This window comes from Centroberyx affinis, unplaced genomic scaffold, assembly GCF_046629955.1.
Source record: "Centroberyx affinis isolate AG114_WGS23_722 - 3 ecotype Tasmania unplaced genomic scaffold, CSIRO-AGI_Caff_v1 ptg000647l_1, whole genome shotgun sequence".
Classification (NCBI taxonomy): Eukaryota; Metazoa; Chordata; class Actinopteri; order Beryciformes; family Berycidae; genus Centroberyx; species Centroberyx affinis.
This window is the reverse complement of record NW_027279273.1, coordinates 444,483-465,064: the sequence shown is the minus strand read 5'-3', so window position 1 is coordinate 465,064 and position 20,582 is coordinate 444,483. Positions and strand designations below refer to the sequence as shown.

At 41.8% G+C, this 20,582-nt stretch overlaps 2 protein-coding genes across 3 annotated transcripts in view; both read left to right on the top strand.

The window, feature by feature from the left end:
• The window catches only part of ap2a1 (adaptor related protein complex 2 subunit alpha 1), a 35,324-nt gene extending 23,239 nt beyond the window's left edge, over positions 1–12,085 (top strand). The window contains exons 14-21 of one of the 2 annotated variants that reach the window (XM_071518977.1): positions 2,722–2,784; positions 4,268–4,350; positions 6,320–6,409; positions 6,613–6,736; positions 7,875–7,991; positions 8,081–8,150; positions 8,387–8,521; positions 10,087–12,085. In XM_071518977.1, the coding sequence (XP_071375078.1) occupies positions 2,722–2,784; positions 4,268–4,350; positions 6,320–6,409; positions 6,613–6,736; positions 7,875–7,991; positions 8,081–8,150; positions 8,387–8,521; positions 10,087–10,164 (760 nt within the window). In that variant the 3' untranslated portion in view covers positions 10,165–12,085. The remainder of the gene's footprint in view (positions 1–2,721; positions 2,785–4,267; positions 4,351–6,319; positions 6,410–6,612; positions 6,737–7,874; positions 7,992–8,080; positions 8,151–8,386; positions 8,522–10,086) is intronic. The other variant, XM_071518978.1, reaches the window with a different exon arrangement.
• A 4,715-nt stretch (positions 12,086–16,800) lies between these two features.
• LOC139643727 (dual specificity protein phosphatase 16) lies at positions 16,801–20,376 on the top strand. The gene is made up of 5 exons (XM_071518975.1): positions 16,801–17,004; positions 17,231–17,329; positions 18,424–18,583; positions 19,248–19,371; positions 19,464–20,376. The coding sequence occupies exons 2-5, from the start codon at positions 17,237–17,239 to the stop codon at positions 20,347–20,349; spliced, it is 1,263 nt and encodes a 420-aa protein (XP_071375076.1). The 5' UTR covers positions 16,801–17,004; positions 17,231–17,236; the 3' UTR covers positions 20,350–20,376.
• The last annotated feature ends 206 nt before the right edge of the window (positions 20,377–20,582 follow it).

Here is a 20,582-nt window from a genome sequence, read left to right as displayed (position 1 = left end):
TAGTTTTTACCGTCATGACGATTGTGTTGAAAATGTTACCACTTACTTCACTGTAGAGTGTTCATATATCCAGGTAGGGCTGGGCGATATGTACAAAACAATATTTTTGACCGATATCGATATTGCGACAATATTGTAGGGATGACTATTGGTGCTTTCACAAAATATTTACACAATGAGATTTTTGACAAATAATCATCAGTAATGTGGATATAATGACTAAGTGGGTAAAGGCAAATAATAGAACAGCTAGAACAGTCTGGTAAGTTCAGAAAATGACATCACTTTACTGTAATGCAGCCTTTAAAACCAGGAAAAGACACTTATGCCATATCACGATATTACGATATCCAAAATCTAAGACGATATCTAGTCTCATATCACGATATCGATATAATATTGATATATTGCCCAGCCCTACATCCAGGTCGCCAGTAGCACTGCTGCCCAACACGCACACACACGGCCAACGGTAATCTCCATTTCCCTGTCCGTCCTCATTTTGCATTTCTATTCTTGGTTTACACAAAAATGTTGTATTTAAAAATAAAAGTAGATCCGGTCTCCCAAACATGAACTCTCTCTCCTAAAGGGTATCCCTCCGCTATGTTCTCTTCTATGCTATTTGGCGAAGTTACGTTCTAAAGCGCCGTACCAAAGCTCCATTGAAAATCACAGGAGTGGGATCTGTTGTTGAATATGTTCACGAACGTGTTAAATGTACGTTTTCAGGCAATTTTTAGTGGCCTCACTCAAATGAATGGGAGGTAGAAGTCCGATCGCTACAAACTCGTCCCCGCTGCATCTGGTTTTGGCGATGAGTTTATATTCTGGTTTTCATGGCGGTCAAGTGCCGAATAACCCCCATGTCAAAACTATGTGGATTATTGCTTTAAGCTCTTAATCGGTGGCATGTTGTAGTAGTTGGCATAACGTTAGCTCGGGATTAAGATAACCTCCCAGCCACTGACTGATAAGACAGATAGTAAAAAAAAAGAATGGTGGGTTTTAGCACCACGCAGCAAAAGTGACAGCAAAGTCTGACACTCACGAGGCCAAACTGAAGAATACAACTGTCACCTGAGCTATGTTTGTCTCAGCTAAGTAAAAGTGGCACATCCAATCATACTGTGTCAGATCTATGGGAATGTTATCTGTTCAAACTAAGCAAGACTCAGATAATTAGGCCTGTCCTCCGAAGCTGTAGGTTTTGCCTATTTATTTATTCAGTTATTTATTCAGGTATTTCATTTTATTCATGTAACTTTTACTGCCAGTTTGTGTTGAGCTCCTGTAAATGGTACACAGTCAGAATGTTGGTGTCAGTGAACAATTAATAGTAAATTTATCCAAAATGTACTCTCAGCGTGATATTGCTACTTTCTCCATGGTTGGCAGGTCTGCTAAACTTGTCTGTTCTCTTTATCTTGCTGTGTATGTGACTGTCTTTCTCTTTCGCCTTTTTCTCTCCTTCCCTTTCTCCACTTCCCTGTGTGTGTCTGTGTGTGTGTGTGTGTGTGTGTACATGTGTGCATACGTGTATGTGCTTTTGGTTTGAATGTGTGTGTCTGTCTCCTGTCCTCTGTTGTGATTGGACATTGACAGAGATCTGGAACAGCCCACCGAGACCTCTGACTCCCTATTGGTGGAGGGTCCCGGTGACTCGGAGTAAGGGGCCAATAGTAAACTACCTCACCTAGAAAACTACAAATATGGCACCTTCACGTTGTTTTCCTGGGCCATTTAACAGGCTTTTTTTTTTTTCATATTCTAACCATGTTATTGGTAATTTACAGTATCTTGAGTAGGCAGCTTGATGATATTGTACTTAACTTTAGTCCAGGACAAATGTACATGAACCATTCAGAGTTGCATGAAAGCATCAAATTGGTCTGCATATACAGTTTGATGCCCTTTCAGAATTAAATTTTCAGGATTTGAGCCATAGCAAAACTCCTACCAGTCAGCTGTGGCGGACATTTTCCTTTCCTCCAATACCAGCACATGGATTGGAAGACAATTGTGCAATGGGAAATATCACGAACTAAGAAATACAATGAAATTGCAATTTTAAGATAACTAAGAACATTGCCATTTTTCCCATATGCTTGATTGTCGCAGATAGGACAATTGCAATGTTCTTGATTCTCTTAAAATTGTAATTTCATTGTATATCGTTACACAATATCATTGAATTGGACAATGCATGAGGATCTCAACAGTTTGATCGTATCATTGTCAGTTCAGCAGACATGGAGGAAAACTCATTTACAGGAAAATGGTCACTACAACGGATCGGTACCATTTTTGCAATGGCTCCACTTGTGAAAATCTTCATGGCATCAAACTGACTGAAACAGACTTTTATGCTAATCTGAATGGTGTCCTATTTCTGTCCTGTTGGGCCTGGACTAGAAGTAATTAGCCCACGCTGTAGCTAGCCAGCAGATGCCGTTGTTGAATGATCTCATTTTTGTACAAACTGGAGTTGGATGCTTTCACTAACCGCCTCTGCATTTTATCCTTTTATCCCTCTTTCTGTCTTACGCCTCACTAAAACTCTCCATCACACTGTCTATATCCCCTGTGTTGGATGGCTCGCTTCGTCATCCCCGCTACGTCCCCATCCATTCCTCCTCTGTCCGGTCTACCTGTATCCACCCCCCCCTCTGTCCTGTGGTCCATCTGTATCCATTCCTCCTCTGTCCTGTGGTCTCTCAGCTCTGCTCCTCCCTCTGAGGATCCTGCTCCTCCTCTGTCTGAGGCAGACGAGCTTCTCAACAAGTAAGGTTTTTCTCTCTCTCTCTGTCTCTCTGTCTCTCTCTCCCTCTCTCTCTCTCTCTCTCTCTCTCTCCCTCTCTCTCTCTCTCCCTCTCTCTGTGCATGCAAGCTTTGTTGTGAGTGTATCTAGCTGCAGTCACACATGTTGGATGGCAGCAGGGTTTTGCTGCTGTCAAAGTGAGAAAGCCAAGAACTGAAAAACAAACTGGGGGGAAAAAGTATCACTTCCAATTGTTTGACTTTTGGTGCAATGCAGCCATCCAACCACCAGAGGGCACGTTAATAACACAACTGGGTAGTCGGCTAAGCAGAAGACACAGCAGCAGATATCTCATTCATTACAGCTGAGGCTTCCCACTGTGCAGAGTGTAAAAACAGTCACTAGATTTAGCTACTTTTCTGACTACTTTTCTGGCAAATCTAGCTATGGTTTTAGACAATGGGCAAAATGTGTTGACTCCGAAAGCATTCGGCAACAAATTCCGGGTGCTTGCAGGTTAGGTTCTGAAAAAGTCTGAAAATGTCTTGAATTTGATTACCATTCAAGGCTTCGAAAGTCCTTGAATACTGATAAACACATTTTATAAACGCCTTTAAATATTCAATACAGTTTTAGAGGTTTTAAAAAATGTTTTCTAATTAGAAATCACTCTGATAAGGCAAATGTTTTTGTTTTTTTGTCCGCTTTTCATTTCAGTGGTTAAATTGGCCTTTTTCAGATTCCAGAAAACTTCTCTCTCAAATATACAAACTGTTATCAAAACCAATGAGAACATTACCCTACCAACCGAGAAATGGATATCGGACCTAAACCCTGACACAATATGTAAAAACACGTTCAACATCTCAAGTTGGCCTTTTCTTTCATTCTAACTGGGATTTAAAAGGTCTTGAACAGTCTTAGATTTCATTTGATGAAACTTAAACTTGTGTAAGGAGGCAACTTATGTTTCCTACGGCACAAGATGTGTCGATCAGGAGCCAAATTCAGGTCAGTCAGTCTATCAGTCAGTCAAACACTCTCTCACGTCATATTGAGTGATGCTCGCCTGGTGCTACAGTCTTGCTAAGCTTTGCAACTGTGGTGGCTAATCTCTGTGGGGAAAAAAATTGCTGGCGAATAATTTTGTTACAACTAGATTGAGTTAGAAAAGCAGTTTTGTGTAACAGGTGTCGAATTTATTAAGTTTGGCCTGTGCTAACGACACGAATGGCAACACTAATGGAGAATGCAATATTTGTGCCAAGGTAAAAAAAAAAAAAGTTATAATTTTAATTATCGAAGTAAACATTGCCACTATATAAATTAGCATCATCTGGCCCTCACAACAGGGGCACCAAAGACTGATAAAAATCAGGAAAAACCGTGTGTAGGCTCTCATGACAAATGCTTAATATCACATTCTGTCCTTGTTTTTCTGGACATGACAGAATGCCATTTGTCAAAGTGTTGATTAGTAACTTCTCCATTGCCTCCATCCTTTAGGTTTGTGTGCAAGAACAACGGGGTTCTGTTTGAGAATCAGCTGCTGCAGATTGGCATCAAGTCAGAGTACCGCCAGAACCTGGGTGAGTTCTCCCCAACACAGGGATTTAAGCTTTCCGTCAGTGTGATGGATTTCCGGCATTTTGGATTTCAGGACCCACAGGAAAAAAGGGGGAGGTGATATTGTGTGCATTTAAGATGGTCAGCCACTCCTGTTTCTGATCTTGGACCTCCCCTCATGTTCTTGTTCATAACAAAGGATTATACGTCAGCACACTTCGTTTGACTCCTTAGATTAATACGAGCCTTTTGCCACATTTCTGTAGCATCTGACACATAATATGGGAACATCCTGCATAGAAATGTCATGGCTGAAGGCCAAACGGTTGCCGTGGCTACTGGTACAAACTGTGTAACACTCTGAGGATGAGATGACTTTGTAATGCTGACATGGCTGCAGATTTCTTCATGTTTCTGCAACTGTGAGGCTTTTGCCTGACTGCATAGTGGGGTTGGGTTTCAGGTCTATTTTTTAACCAGTTTCTATTTACTGTAATTGAGAACTTAGTTCCTCACAAACAGAAAACGTTATGTATCCGTAACCAAGTCAAACCAATGATGATGCTCTGTAAAATGTCTAAAATACATGGAAGTAAATGGGAAAGTGTAGGTTTTCCTCAACTCTGAAAGGTCCAGAGGTTTCTGCAGGATACTGATAGGTCTGTTATGCGATTGTCCTTATAGTCTAGATTTCTATGTCCCAATACTAATCAAGACAGCATTAACAACTCCAGCTCCAGGTGCTGGACAGTTCAGCTTCAGAAAGGTCAGTTCAGTCTTGGTCATCTGATTTCTAGTTTGGGACAGACTCTTAGCTCACATCAAGTACATAAGAAAACTTTGTTCTGTTGTGGTGCAAGATGTAGCTGACAGTTTTAACAGTGTAAGTTTTACCTAGTTAGCGTTAGCGTTAGCTAGCAAACACAGCTAGCATAAACAGTTTGAGTTTCAAGGATGTGAAGCATAATGTTAGTATATTACTAATACACAAGATAAATGTTGTTAATACTGACAATTTATGAGATAGATTAAAATTAATAAATGAATTCCTAGTTGGCATCATCTGAGATCGTCTGTTTTGTTTCTGTACATTAGTGGGCCAAACGCCAACATTTTTAAAACAAGTCGAAAAACGCAACCTGCAACTGCCAATATTGTCAAACAATAGATAGATAAAAGTACAGATCGGGACCCACGGGACGTGTGTTGAATTCCACCAGCTGCGGCCACACTGATCCGTCAGAAAGATTTCTGTCCATAGGGCTGTTTTGGAATGTCAGCATGGTGGGAGAGGCAGGAATACAGCAGCCTAGCTTCGCTCATAACGGAGCTACTTCATAGAAACACGTTAAATTCACTTGAACACATTGTTTTATCACTCACATTGGGTTGCAAATAGTAAAGATTGTCTAGTTTCTTCTTTCGCGACATTTTCACAACACAACCTGTCAGCTCCGCGGCTCAGATTAAACTGTCGGTGCTCGTCATTTGATTGTGCGTTTGTTTAATGTCGCCCGGCTTCCCGGTTGAGTGGAGTTTTCCGTTTTTAAGCACTGTGAAGGTCCAAACACCACCCAGCCGGAAAACTTTGGTCAAAAACCAATCTTAAATCTTTTCAACTAATGAAACGTAAGATTTGTATCGTAGAATAGATAATGCACAATACTGGAAATACCGGACAATAGGTGTCCAGCAGGAGGTGTACCAAATAGAGGACAGCGGGTTCAAAAACCAGATTGAGGCTAATGCGGGATGACTGGCCATGGCATCAACCCAGTTGCTGTCTTTCTTTGGAACTTCTCCAGTTCTGTTCATCTCTCATGTCCAAGGATCATTTTGGTGTAGATTATCAAGTTTTGTTTCCATGTGCTTTCTTCCAGGTAGGGTTTCCCATCCTGACTATGACATAAACCAAATATACCTGCCATGTAAATACGGTGAATGATGATGTACTGACCCTTCTGCTTATGTGTGTGTGTGTCTCTCTCGCAGGGAGAATGTACTTATTCTACGGTAACAAGACGTCAGTGCAGTTTGCCAGCTTCACCACCACAGTCAGCTGTCCTGGGGAGCTACAGTCTCATATCCTTTAAATGCACTGATGTTTCAGCACATATAGAAACAATGACAAATGCACAAAAGTTTAAATACATTAAGTTAGCAATTTTGTAATTTAAATCAACTGGCAACATGAGGCAGTGTGACCCACTTAACCCGAGTTAGTTGGAAGTCCAGTCAGGTAGTTAGTCTATGTTGCGTGTTGGTGATCCTTGACGGCTGGCCACAGCTCAACGTTCAGACCAAGCAAGTGGAGCCCCTGGTAGAGGGAGGAGCCCAGGTCCAGCAGGTTCTCAACATCGAGTGTCTGGCCGACTTCTCCGACGCCCCGCTGCTTAACATCAAGTTCAGGTATGCTCATACAACCAACCCTTAACATGTACAATTGGGTTTAAAGGAATAGTTCACCCAAAAATGAAAAGTCAGTCATTATCTACTCACCCCCATGCTGATGGAAAGTCAGGTGAAGTTTCTTAGTCCACAAAACAGTCCTGGAGCTTCACGACAAAACAGCGTTGCAGCATTCTCCTAAACAACCGAAAAAAGAACATAAAATGGCTCCATACAGCTCGTCCGGCGTAATCCGATCCCTGAGATCCCAAGTTGACTTGTCATTTACACCCTTTTTTTGCCGAAATCTTCACTGTAGCTGCTGAGCTCAAAGCCGCGTTCACGTTAGCGCGCACCCCGTCTGAAGTGGGTGCACCATTTTGTGACGATAATAATCACGTTTAATTTGCAAACTGCCAGAATACAGAAAAAGTGATTACAATTTCAACCAAAGCTCCTGATTCCATCTCAACAACTCTTAGCTGAGATTTGGCTCAGTTCTGCTAGCTATCTAACGTTGGACTATGTCTTTCTCAATAGTATTAATTACTTGTCCTTACCTACAGTGACAGCAGTGTGTCCAGTGGAATCCAATAGTAAACAGGGGTAATATGCCAGTATTTGCACTGCACTCATGTTAATTCTCTATGAGTATGAAATAGTTTGACACATCTCCGATTTCAAAGTGTTACTGTTACTAAGACATGCAAGTTTGGAGCAAATTGTAGCATTTTAAGTTTTGTTTTTGTGACTGACTTTTGATGGCATTTAGACCACCCTCTAGTGGCGAAATGTGGTATAATCCGAATGAGGAAAATCCTGCCATGGAGTTTATATATCACTAAAATAGTCAATCAAAATAGTCATCTTCATCATCTTCAAAGGCATATTTTTGAAAGTTAAACATTCAACATGTGTAGTGCCTCTCTCAAAATGAAAATGCTGTTTTATATGAAAATAAAATGAAAATTGTATATGCTGTTTAATTAATATACCAAAAAGTTGGGTCGCTGATAGTATATTTCCTGGCTGCACTGAAAACATACCAAACCATGGCTGTGAAACTGAGTCACTCACCAAACAGTTCAACCTCTTCTGTATACACACACACATACACATATAGAGGTGTGTAAAGTTGCAGTGTGTGGTGTTTTTTCAGATATGGAGGAGCTCTGCAGAACCTGACCCTCAAGCTGCCAGTCACCATCAACAAGTTCTTCCAACCCACTGAGATGGCCTCACATGACTTCTTTCAACGCTGGAAACAGCTCAGCCAGTAAGAGAGAGTGTGTGTGTGTTAGTATATGCTTATTAGTTCATTTTGATTCCCTACTAAGGCTAAAGTTTGTTGCCATCTCTCTTCAGGCCCCAGCAAGAAGCACAGAAAATATTCAAGGCCAACCACGGCATGGACACAGAAGTACTTAAGGCCAAGGTACACACACATTTGACAGTTCATCCATATGTGTACAACACCTATTTCTTATCTATAGAGGCTTTGCAGTTGGATCACAGATCTATCAACCACATCTGGCTCCATCATGGAAGTCCATTGGAGAATTGGCTATACGCATTCTGTAATGTTATAAGTAAAAGTGAATAGTAATAAGTGGTAAGCTAGATTTGTAGGCAGAGGGTTAGGGTTAACCCTAATCCTGTGTGTGTGTGCAGCTGTTGGGTCTAGGCACAGCCCTGCTCGACAATGTGGATCCAAACCCAGAGAACTACGTCTGTGCCGGGGTGATCCAGACCAAGAACCAGCAGGTCGGCTGTCTGCTGAGACTGGAGCCCAATGCCCAAGCACAGGTACCCAACCACAGAGACACAGACACACAGAGACTCATACAGCTAGGGCCCGGAATTAACACCAACTCATGCAAAATTCCTGTAAAATGTACAGTTTGGTCTTTGGTGGAGAAATCAATATGGGTCTCAGTTATATAGAGCCTTTTGTCTTTACCTGTTCTCACACTTACTATACTATACAAGCCACCGTATGCTCTGGCTGACCTTGAGCCAATCAAATCTAAGCAGAACAATGGCTCTGTATCAAACAGGCTCCTGATTGGCTGCCTGTCGCTGCAAAGCGGCCACCAAAAATAAAAAAATAAGACCAAAACAGATCCATTCTATAAGTGCGTCAGTGAGAAATGAAAACTCTAAATCTGTCCTTCTGTTATATTCAATGAGAATATTTACAAGTATTATTAGAGAGCTTTGCCTTAGAATAACACCAGCAACATAACATGCTGCACCATGTAACTTCAAATCTATAGTTGCTCTGTTTATACTTGGTTTTGTTTTTGCCTCTCAGAATTGTCAAAATTGTATTCATTCAGATTATGCACAAAATATTGTGATAATATTGAATTGTGAACCCAGTGTCGCGCATCAAATTGAACTATGAGCTGAATGTATCATTATATCCCTAGTAATGGAAGACTATTGCATTTGGAAAACAGGAGCAGAGAAAAACGAAATTAGCATTGTAATCCAGGCCAAATGTAGATGAATCCTTCAGATTTACATAAAAGCACCAAAATTGGTCTACAAATACAGTTTGATGCAATGCACATTTTCTGACAAATGGTTGCACAAATGATTCCAAATGGTTCCAATCCACCCTTTTCCTTTCCTCTATTACCAGTAAATGAGTTTTCCTCCATGTCTGCTGAACCGACAATGATAGGATGGGAAAACAAAATTGTCTACAGCTATGGTTTAGATCAGTGGTTCTCAGCGTGGGGTCCGGGGACCACCAGGGGTCCTTGAGGGGGTTCCAGGGGGTCCCCAGCAAATTGATGAATTGTTAAACTTCAGCATTATTTCATTTACAAGAAGTTAACACCATTAGAGAATGTAGAAGAATGACTGTTTTGATCATAGTTTCTCTGTTATCTCTCTACCCACAATACAGATAGTCATAGAATTATGGACAAAATCATATCTAATAATAAAAATATTCTCAGATTTGTGTCCAAGAGACAAAATCTCATCAAATGGGGGTCTGTGGCTTTCACTGGTTTAGATGGTCAAGGAATTCAATAGTGCTGAGGAAAAGATCATCATGCAATGGCCAATTCAATGATGTTTTAAGATGTTTTTTGAGAGAACCAAGAACATTGCAATTGTACTATCTATGACAATCAGGCATATGGGAAGAATGTAAGTTTTTAGATATCTTAAAATTGCAATATTTTTGTATTTCTTCACCCAGTGTCAATGGATTTGCCATTGCATGGGCAGCTGTACATGTAGACCAGTTTTGGTGCTTTGACACAAATCTGAACAATGTGAGCTATTTCTGGCCTCGACTAGATGACAAGTCTGCTAACCTGTGTGTGTGTGTGTGTGTGTGTGTGTGTGTGTAGATGTACCGTCTGACTCTGCGCTGCAGTAAGGACTCGGTGTCCAAGCGTCTCTGTGAACTGCTGGCCCAACAGTTCTAGAGTCCAGGACCTCCATCATGACCAGTACTCCCAGTACCCCCCCCCTCCAACAACCAAACCATCAAGACCAGCGACCCTTTACCCCCCCCCCCCCCCCCCCCCAAACCTCCCACCCCCCCTTCTCTCCCTCTCCCTCCAACACAGAATCTATTAATAAAAAAAGGTGTAACCTACATAAGGGAAAAAGCAGCTGTCGCTAGCAGCGGCGGCCATATTATTGTCATTATTCTTGTCCCAGATTCTGATTCCAGTTCTTCTTCTTCTTTCTATTTCTTATCATGATGCTACATTCTTGTTTTTTGGTGTTTACCTGTGTAGCTGGTGTGTATGGCCAGGAGTGTGTGTGTCCCACAGTTGTGCTGGTGTCCCATTCTGCTCCGTCCTGACTGCTCTGTAGTACTGATGACAGCTGGTGTGTGTGTTTGAGAGAGAGTGAGTGTGAGTGTGTGTGTGTGTGTGTGTGTGTGTGTGTGTGTGTGTGAGGTAATGAGTGATAAAGTGGTATATCGGGGGAGAATTGGTCAGTTTTACATAATTTGAAATGGGAGAACCTGCTCTGCAAACACATACACCCACCCCTTTCCCCTCCCCACACACACACACACACACACACAAGTCTTAGGCATACATACATATACATTTCCATGCTGGATTATGGTGGGTCACACTAATGAAGTCGGACCTCAGGGGTTCAGCACTACGCCCCGCCTGCCAGCTCTTCCCGGTCATTTCCTCCCAAGCATTCCCAGTCAGTTTACCTCCCAGCATTCCCCCGGTGGAAATTTGCCAGTTTGCACTTTAGGCTTTTTTTTTTTTTTTTTTTTTTTTTTTGGGGGGTAGCTTTTGTGTGTGTGACCCTCCACAGCGCGAGCCCCCTCCACCCCCTGCAAAGCCTGATCCAGTACTTTTACTTTCTCTCTCTTGAAAAAAAAAAAAAAGGACTGATTCCTCTCTTCTGAAATCATGTGATGAAGTAGCTTTGTGTTCCGTTTTTTTTTTTTTTTTTTTTTTTAAGTGGACTCGTTTTGTGTGTTGTTGATGTGTCGGTATGTGTCTCTGCCAGTGTATTACTGTCTTGCTTTTCCGGGACATTTCCCCCCCTGCCCCCCCCAAACCCCTTCCTTATTTAGAAGGGCGGCATAGAACTGGATAAGAGAGAGGGAGAGGAGGTTTCACAGTGTTAGAACAGCGAGAGATGAGGCCCGACTCGTCCTGCAAAGCTCATCAGTACATCTTAAAATCCGTCCAAAAAAAACGGGGACAGGAAGACCAAACCAGACTTAGCCTGGTTGATGGCAGGCTTGCATTCATATTCTCATCACTCCTCCTTGAGTGTTTTTTTTTTTTTTTAGAGAGGAGCGTCTGACACCAAATCCGATCTCTACACGGGCACAAAAGCAGGTATAATGATTTTGAGCAAAAAAAAAAAAACGAATCCCGGTGCGATGAAACCCACATAGCACTTATTTCAGATGGTTTTCGGAACTCATTTGGGCTAGGTTTCTTCCCAGGCATCGACACTGACGTTAATGGGAGAGGACAGGACGACCAACATGTCCATGCTGTGTGTGTGTGTGTGTGTGTGTGTGTGTGTGTGCGAGAGAGTGTGATTGTAAGCAGGTTGGGGGAGAAAAAAAAGAAAAGAAAGCCTAATGACATTTCTGATACATGGTCATATTAGTTCAACAGGCTGTCGCTGCACAGCAATCGCAGGACATTGAACTTTGTTGTGGAAAATAGTCATTTTGTCACTGTGTGTGTGTGTGTGAGTGTGTGTTTGAGTGTGTGTGTGCGTGCGTCTATGCAGTATCCGCTAGCTAATGCAGCCCCGTGTATCGGTGTTAAAAAAAAACAAACCTGTCAAATACCTGTGTTAGATTTAAGATTTACTCTGTACTGAATAATGTGAAAGTAAAACTATGCCATATACTCAACACGATGCCTCCTGTCTTGACTGAGTGACCAATGGATAGATGGATGGGAAAAAAAAAATGGATTTGATCATTTCCAGGTCTTGAATAGTTTGGGAATTTGAAAAAAAATGTCTGGAAAAGTATGGAAAATGTTGCGGTTCGGGTCCGATACACACATCATTCTAGCTTTTATGTTGTTGTAGAGCCACTTTGAGTCCACAGTTTTTGTTGATGTGAAGAATAATGTTCAGATAGAGGGACGCTCTTATTACCCAGCCGCTGTCAGCATGCATTATATCAAATACCCACCAAAATCAAATCCGGTCAAGAACATAGGGTCTGGGAAAAATATGGAATTTTAAAATGGAAACCGTGTAGGAACCCTGCCAATCATCTCACATATTGTGATATTTGTCGCTGTGAAGAACAATCTTCATCTATACAGTGATATGACCTAGTTAGCAGGGGCAAGATGTCTATCTGCGTAAATCATATTGAACACCAGACAAATCAAGTCTGGGAAAAAGTATGGAATTTTTTCACTGAAAATGTGTAGGAACCCTGAGGACAGGGTGTCTGCAGGTCCCTAAAGCCTGGAGAAAGTCTTGCATGAAAAGCATTCATTGCATTAGATACATGTTCTTACTGGTCTCTAATTAATGCCAGTAAAATCACACTTACATGTTCTGACTGGTCTCTTATTAATGCGAGTTTTTCTCAATCACTTCCACACTAAAACTGGTCTGCTTCTATGAGCAAAAATCCCAAGCCATTACATCAGCTACCAATAGAAAGACTCATTTCCCCAAACTATAAACACTGTTCACCTCTTTTCACACGTTGCACATTTGTTGAACTCCTTGTAATTAACTCGTTCTCACAATTAACACACAATTTTCAAGGTGCAAGTACTAAGAAGCAAAATTCTTCACACACCAATCAACCTCAGGATGAATAAAAAGAGCTACAGGTGAGTTCATGTGTACGGAAGCCGAGAAGTACGGAAGCCGAGAATGGCCGTGCTTGCAATTATTTTTTTTAATGCCTTTATCTCGAGAAAACAAGATAATCAACCTGTTATCACGAGAAAACAAAATGTTTCCTCTTATTACTTATGTTTATCAGAGATCAGGAGTGCCATAACAACGTAACTGCAGTAAACAAAACTACACATTTATGCTTTGACTTCCTGTTCAGTTCTGAATCCCCCCCGACAGTCATGACAGTGATCTTGAAGGCTGAAATCAGGTGTGAGATAAATTACGAGATAAATTAGCCCGTTATCTCGAGAAATCGGCCTTTTGTTTTCTCGAGATAACTGGCTAATTTATCTCGTTATCTCGAGAAAACAAAAGGCCGATTTCTCGAGATAACGGGCTAATTTATCTTTCTCTATCTTTAACGAGCTTTGTTATCTGGAGATAACAAAATAATGAACTCATGATCTCGAGATAACGGCATTAAAAAAAATAATTGCGACGCGGCCGTTCTCGGCTTCCGTACATGTGCGTACTTTTGACTTGCGTGTTTTTACATAGACTTCAGTTTACTGCACTGTACATTCAGGTTAATAAAACAGGAAATTTTATATTGTGTTCTTGTACCTGCAAGCTTATGTAATTTATGAAGATTACAGCATGATGTTGCAAAATACAAATTATACAACAATTCGTTTTGGGTGAGTGATTTCATTGGACAGGAGGCATTCCATCAGTATAACGGCACTGAGGCGTTTTACTGTATGTATCACTCCATTTTGCAGGTCTTCTAATATAAACAATTTATTCTGTTGTCTCAAATGACCTGATACATTACTTGATCAATAGCTTTGTTTATAGAACTGTTGTATGTATGTAGCCAGATCATTTAAAGTGCCATAATAACTAAAAGCAGCACCACATTAAACAAGAAAAGTAAAAACATCACTCCTATCAGCAGTTAAGTCAATAAGCCAGCCCAAGTATAATAATCTAATAACATAATAACAACAACTAAGTGCCTAACTAGTGTGTGTGTGTTTGGGGATATAAATTCTGGCTTAGGTAAAGGGCCACATTCTGAATTTATATTGACACTTACCTTATTTGTGCCAGTGCAGTTTCTAAGTGGCTTCTCCTTAGAACCTGGTGTTCTCATGGCTTGCCCAAGAACAAAAGCATATGCATGAGAATATTCATTGATTCCAATAAAAGTTTGACAGTATTCAAGCAGAAGATGGATCACCTTATTTACATCCGGGACAGACAAAATATTTAGATAAAATCAGATATTAGATTACGTATCCATGATATGAGGATATGTGACTGCTTAGTGAAAACATGAGTACATTTGTGCAATTACTTTATGGTCCACCATTGTCAGCAACATTTACCATCAGGATTCAGGTGTATTACTTATCTGTGTAAAGTTATGCTGAGGATATTTTAAACCATTAGGGGGGTTTGTTTAACCTTCAAATCAAATCAAATCTAGAGTTATCTGAGTGGACTTTGTCATAGAAGTTTGAGGTTTGTACAGATCAGTGTGTGTTTTTGGTTTTGTTTATAGTTTTGGGAAAATGGAGCATAATTTCAGGAAATGTGTCTTAGCTGTTGGGAAAAACTTTAATACCAGTAAAATCACACTTAAAGAAATGTTCTGACTGGTCTTTATTAAAGCCATTAAAATCACACTTAAAGAGTAAACTTCACAATATGTTAGATTAAAATACTTGCAGACTATCAAGCCTAACATCTGTACCCGCATAGCCAATTAATTTGCTGACTAAAACACAGAGCTATAGAGTGATTACACATTAAGTAATGTTTCTGAGAACTGGAGATCTGGATTTTTACACTTGTTGGAGGTACAATCCACAACACAGCAACCTTTCAGCTTTTTTCATTCTGTTAGAACAGTGTGGTATAGTTTTATAGTTTTGAATGCCAGTGCTAACATTTCAATTCTACTGTCCCCACTCCTCATCCTGACTTCGGCACACCGCATCATATGAAATAGTATGTCCAAGCACACACTTGTCTTCATATTGAAGATTAAAAAAAGAAACACATTTATACAGTAAAAACATTACTGCCAAAAGTTAAGATAAACCACATGAATTTCCCATGTGATAACATGTTTTCCTCATGTGTACACGTTATCACATGTAGCCTAATCATGTCAGAATCAGAATCAGAATCAGCTTTATTGGCCAAGTATGCACACATACAAGGAATTTGACTTTGGTTTTTTGTTACTCTCGATGTACTTACACAGAATAAATATACAGCTAAAAACAAGGACAACAAGATGAACAGAGGTAAACCTAAACATTTAACTACTGTGTACAATGTAAACAACACTAGGGCAATAGTGCAATGGTGCAGAGTGCAAAGATGCTGGAATAAATATGGAGTTGTTGGTGTAACAGGTTACATTATATACATGAGATATTACACATTACATACATTATACACACATTATATACACAAATCAGATATTGTACAGATGATAATGATGGGGGAGGAGGAGCGGGAGGAAATCCCTGGTCTGGGCCTTTCACTCCAGGGGGGGCTAATTATATACATGAGGTAGGTGTTACAGGTTTATTGCACAGGGATAGTTTCTGTCACTGTATGTCTGATTTAAGTGTTCATCAGAGTGATGGCCATCACTTACATTATTACTTATGTCATCACTTATAACATGTGGAGCACCTGAAGATGTTCCAGAACCACCACATTCCCCATGTGCAAAGCTCGTGTTCCACATATTCCCCACGTGATGTCATGTGCTTCACATGGGACTTTCCACATGTGACATTCATGCGGTTTTACTGCAAGGATCCAACTTGCCTCCGACAAAAGACACAAAGACAAAAGGCAAAGACAAATATTTCAATCATAATGATTCACCTGTTGGCAGACTGCTGCTGTGAAACCAGCTTTGCAAAGAAGCACTTCCTCTATCTGCCTCCCTCAGCCCTTTCTCCCTCTGCCTCTGTCGCCTCTCTTAAGAGGGCATTGTCACTGTAAACAATGTGCAACAGTCAATATCAACATTATATCATTTATTATATAATATATAAGATTTAGTGCTGATTCACTGGTTAATGAAATATGACGGCATATCCACGTTCTGACTGGTCTCAATGAAGAGGTTAATGCCAGTAAAATCACACTTAAAGAAATGTTCTGACCGGTAATGACACTGCAGTAATGATGTTTGTTGATGATGTTGATGTTTACGTGGGTCCAGCGTTACTCACATTAGTGTCTCAATCACTATCACATTTGTTGTGTGCGTGCAAACATGGTCAGTGATGCAATGCAGCATAATAAACACTGCATCACAGCAACCAATGGGAATCTGTTTCTGCACCATGCAAATCCTGCATTGAATGAAACCAAGAGGACTATCCCAGTAGTGAAAAATCAAACTCCTCTATTTACATTTGCACATAAAAAACAAAACAAGGGGTGATGAGACAAGCAAGCCCAGCTTCACACCGGGCTGACGTAGGCTTCCTCATACCCCCCCCTTCCACCTCTGCTGAGGCGGACGCTAATGCGGCGGAGACGCGCCTGCGCGTGTCCGAGTCCGGCAAGGCGCCGATTGGCTGAAAATGACATCATCCAGTAGAGATCTATTGTTAGAAAGAGGATGAGCTCATCCTCCACACCAGTCTTAGAGCCGTGTAACAGAGGACAGACCAGTCTGAAGCAGCAGCACAGAGGACAGGACCAGCGTTGCAGACCAGTCTGACAGAGGATAGACCAGTCTCAAACCAGTCTGACAGAGGACAGACCAGTCTGAAACCAGTCTGCCAGCGAACAGAAAGCATCTGGAAATCTTGTCTTGCGTCTGAATTCTCTACCAAGATCCAGTTCCAAGCCAAGGAAGCCTTCAGCAGTACAGATTTCCAGTTTAGAGAGGGAGAACTCTCACTGTGAGTATTAAACTAAAATATATGAATATAATATAATATATTCACTATTTTGCTTGTTCTTTATCTGCATGGTAATATCATAAGGAAAGTTGCAAAGCGCCTTCTGGCTTTGTTTTTGTGCATCACTTCAATTGTCAACGCAAGAGATGCTGGACTGAAAATGTGGTTCAAGTTGCACTAAAAGCGCGTCCAGGTGTTAAATAAGCGGATTGTTGTTGCGCTGCAGACGGAGATGGTTTTGTCCCGGGAGAGAGAGGCGGAGCGGCCGCAGCTGTCCGTCATCCTGCCGCGGCTCTACCTGGGGGCGGAGAGTGACGTGACGCAGGTAAGATCTGAACCAGGACCAGGACCAGTGCCGGATCAGACCACACTGATGTACGGGGCTTGGGAGCAGACTAAATACAAGTCACACTTCATAAGCTAAATTGAAAAAAAAAAAAAAAAAAAATACAAAATAACACGAGAAAAGTGTGCAGGTATAAGAGAGAGAAGAATTAGGATGCGAGGAAATGTATCAGGAATTTGAAATATGTGTAGAAGTATCACTCCCCAGTAAACTCTGCATCCACATCCACATCATTACTGAATTGAATTGTTGTTAATTGGCTTTTGATTATATTGTTTTTGCTATAATTGTTGATATTCATATATTATTGGTTATGTACTGAACGCTTTTTATCAATGCTTGCAGTGTTATTGCAGTTGAAGCACTCTTAGGCACGTGTAAAAAAAAAAATCTGTAAAGCCAAGATGCTTTCAAAATTAATGAAATGAAAAGTTTCAAAATATATACTTTTGCACAGTACTGTAGGTCTCTTTCCTGTCATGCCAATAAAGCTGAAGATATTGCTAAACTGAACCCAGATCTGAAGGGAAAACAATCGAATTACAAAACATGGCATAGGTTCAGCACAATGCCCTACACAGTTTCATTGCTTGTTGAAATACATTTAAAGACATTAAAGGAGATTCAGACAACTAGGAGAAGGGCTCCGTCTCTTAAAGGGGAAGTAGTGTTTGTGCTGGTGACCAAAGCGAATCTCAAAATGTTGTTTGGTAAAACTAAATGCAAAGGAAATAAAAAATAAAGTATGTGTTTGAATTAAGTAATTAATTAATTCTACATTCTAATAAAACTGTCCCTATGGAAGAGGATTAGGGCCACATGGGACCTTTTTCTCAGAATTCTGACCTTAATCTCAGAATTCTGACTTTAAACTCAGAACTCAAATACATTTTTCACATGTGGCTCTAATCCTCTTCCGTATGTCCCCACATGTCGTGCAAAACCTTTTTTTATTATTTTGTGGGCATTTTAGCCCACAACAGTAGACCAAATCTGCACCTGTAATCATGGAGGCTGTAGGCTGATACTGACTGACTCTGTGTGTGTGTGTGTGTGTGTGTGTCTGTCTGCAGGACCGTCTGGCTGCTCTAGGTATCTCCTATGTGCTGAGCGTGAGCCGCTGCAGCCCCCAGCCTTCCTTCCTGCCCCGGTCCCGATACCTCCGCATCCCCATCGACGACTCCCTGCGGGACGACCTGCTGCCCTGGATCCCACAGGCGCTGCGCTTCATTGGTCAGGATGACTACATTTAGAATTCTCCAATTCACGAATGTCACTTTGTTTTTCTGTCTTAGTCAATTTTTTATTTTTTTTTTACACATTTTCATTCATACATTTATTTACATAACCTCCACCTAACCTCCACACCTGATTGAACGTACTATGTTTTCCATGATCTTAAAGCCATTCTGATCTAAAGCCTTATGCTTAAATGCTTGAAATTAGTTTCTTAGACAAATATAAATAGTGAAGTTGATCCTAGGTATGAATTTCTTTCCAAAGCCTTTGCCTTTCCATCAAGGCAAAGGGCGGCTCCTTTAAAGAATCTAAAATATAAGATAGTTTGGATTTGTTTAACACTTTTTTGGTCACTGCATAATTCCATTTGTGTTATTTCATAGTTTTGATGTCTTCACTATTATTCTAAAATGTGAAAAATAGTAAAAATAAAGAAAAATGTGGTGTCCCCAAACTTTTGACGGGCAGTGTATGTCCTGCTCTTCTTTGCTTATGCTATTACTATCTAATATAATGTAATGTAATGTAATCTAATCTAATCTTAATAATATTGGTGTCAGCAATTTACTCCAATAACAGTAGACTGGTGCTTGTTTTTCCATGCGCAGGCTTGTGATGTGTAGTTTGACTGACTGGAGTGATATGATTTGTGTCTCAGATGCAGCCATGTCTTCTGGAGCCTCCGTGTTGGTTCACTGCGCTGCGGGGATCTCTCGCTCCCCGGCGTTGGCGGTGGCCTACATCATGTACAGCCTGGGGATGGACCTGGACCACGCTTACAGGTCTGCATTCACACTGTATCTTGACCCACACAGTAGAGCCTGGCAGTAGAAAAGCAGCCCTAACCTCCGCCCTCTTTTTCTCCCCTTGGAAGGTTTGTGAAAGAGCGCCGGCCCTCCATTTCCCCAAACTTCAACTTCCTGGGTCAGCTGCAGCACTTCCAGGCCACTCTGAGTCAGAAAACCTCCGACGGCAACCTCGTCATCCGGCCGCTCAAACCCCTGGGTACCCGCCTGCCGTCCGCCAGCGACAGCGTCAGCCCGCCGGATTCCGATCAGAGCGTGAATTATCAGGCCAACCGTGTCACAAATGACTCTGCAGAGGCTGAGCGAGCACACGGTGAGAATTTATACAACACAGACAAAGTAGAGCAGAGATATTCCCGTTCCGGTGAATGCGGAAACCCGCGGCCATTGACGCTTTCCCTGTCAGGAAATCTCCAAACTCTCGATCTGACCATCAACCAAAACCAGAAGGAAGTCCAGACACCATGTGAGGCTCCGGCTCTGAGCCCCTGCGAGCCAGCTAAACCAACACTACAACTACAACTCCCAGCAGGCTCTGCGTCTCTATTAGATAAACGTAAAAGCCTCACCCTGTCTTTGTCCCCCCTGGGAAGCTGCCCCCTGACTAGCCCGACAAGCAGCAGCAGCAGCAGCCAGCTGACTGGGAGCAGTGCTACTTCCAAAACTGTCCACAAGAGGGAGATGGGAGTCAGGCATGAGGGAATGAGTCAGAGCGACAGGCTTCCAGCAGGGGGCACAGCCTCCAGCCAGGAGGCCCAGAGGGAGTGGAGTTCCTCCCACAGCAAGTACGCCAGGCCGACGCCCGGCAGGCCGGAGGCGGAGCAGCAGGGTGTCCCGTCGCCGCTCAGCCTCACCCTCAACAAGCTGCTGGGCTGGGGGGAGCGGATGCTGCTAGGCGGCCTGCTAGCCCCCCCTGTCAGGATGGGACAGGCCGTTCTGCCATACAGGTGCTGAGGACGGAACACACCACTGGAACAGGAACTGGGGTGGGGTGGGGTGGGGGGGGTGCACAAGGTGTTTATGAGAACTGTGGAAAAAATGTTCAGGATGGTGCGTATGTGTGCGTGTGTGCGCATGTTTGTACAAGCCAAACTGCATGTATAATACACATCTATATATGACATTTGTTTTTTTTTGCTCTGCAGGAGCTCTGAAGGGATTCTTTGTCTTATATCTATTTATTTGTT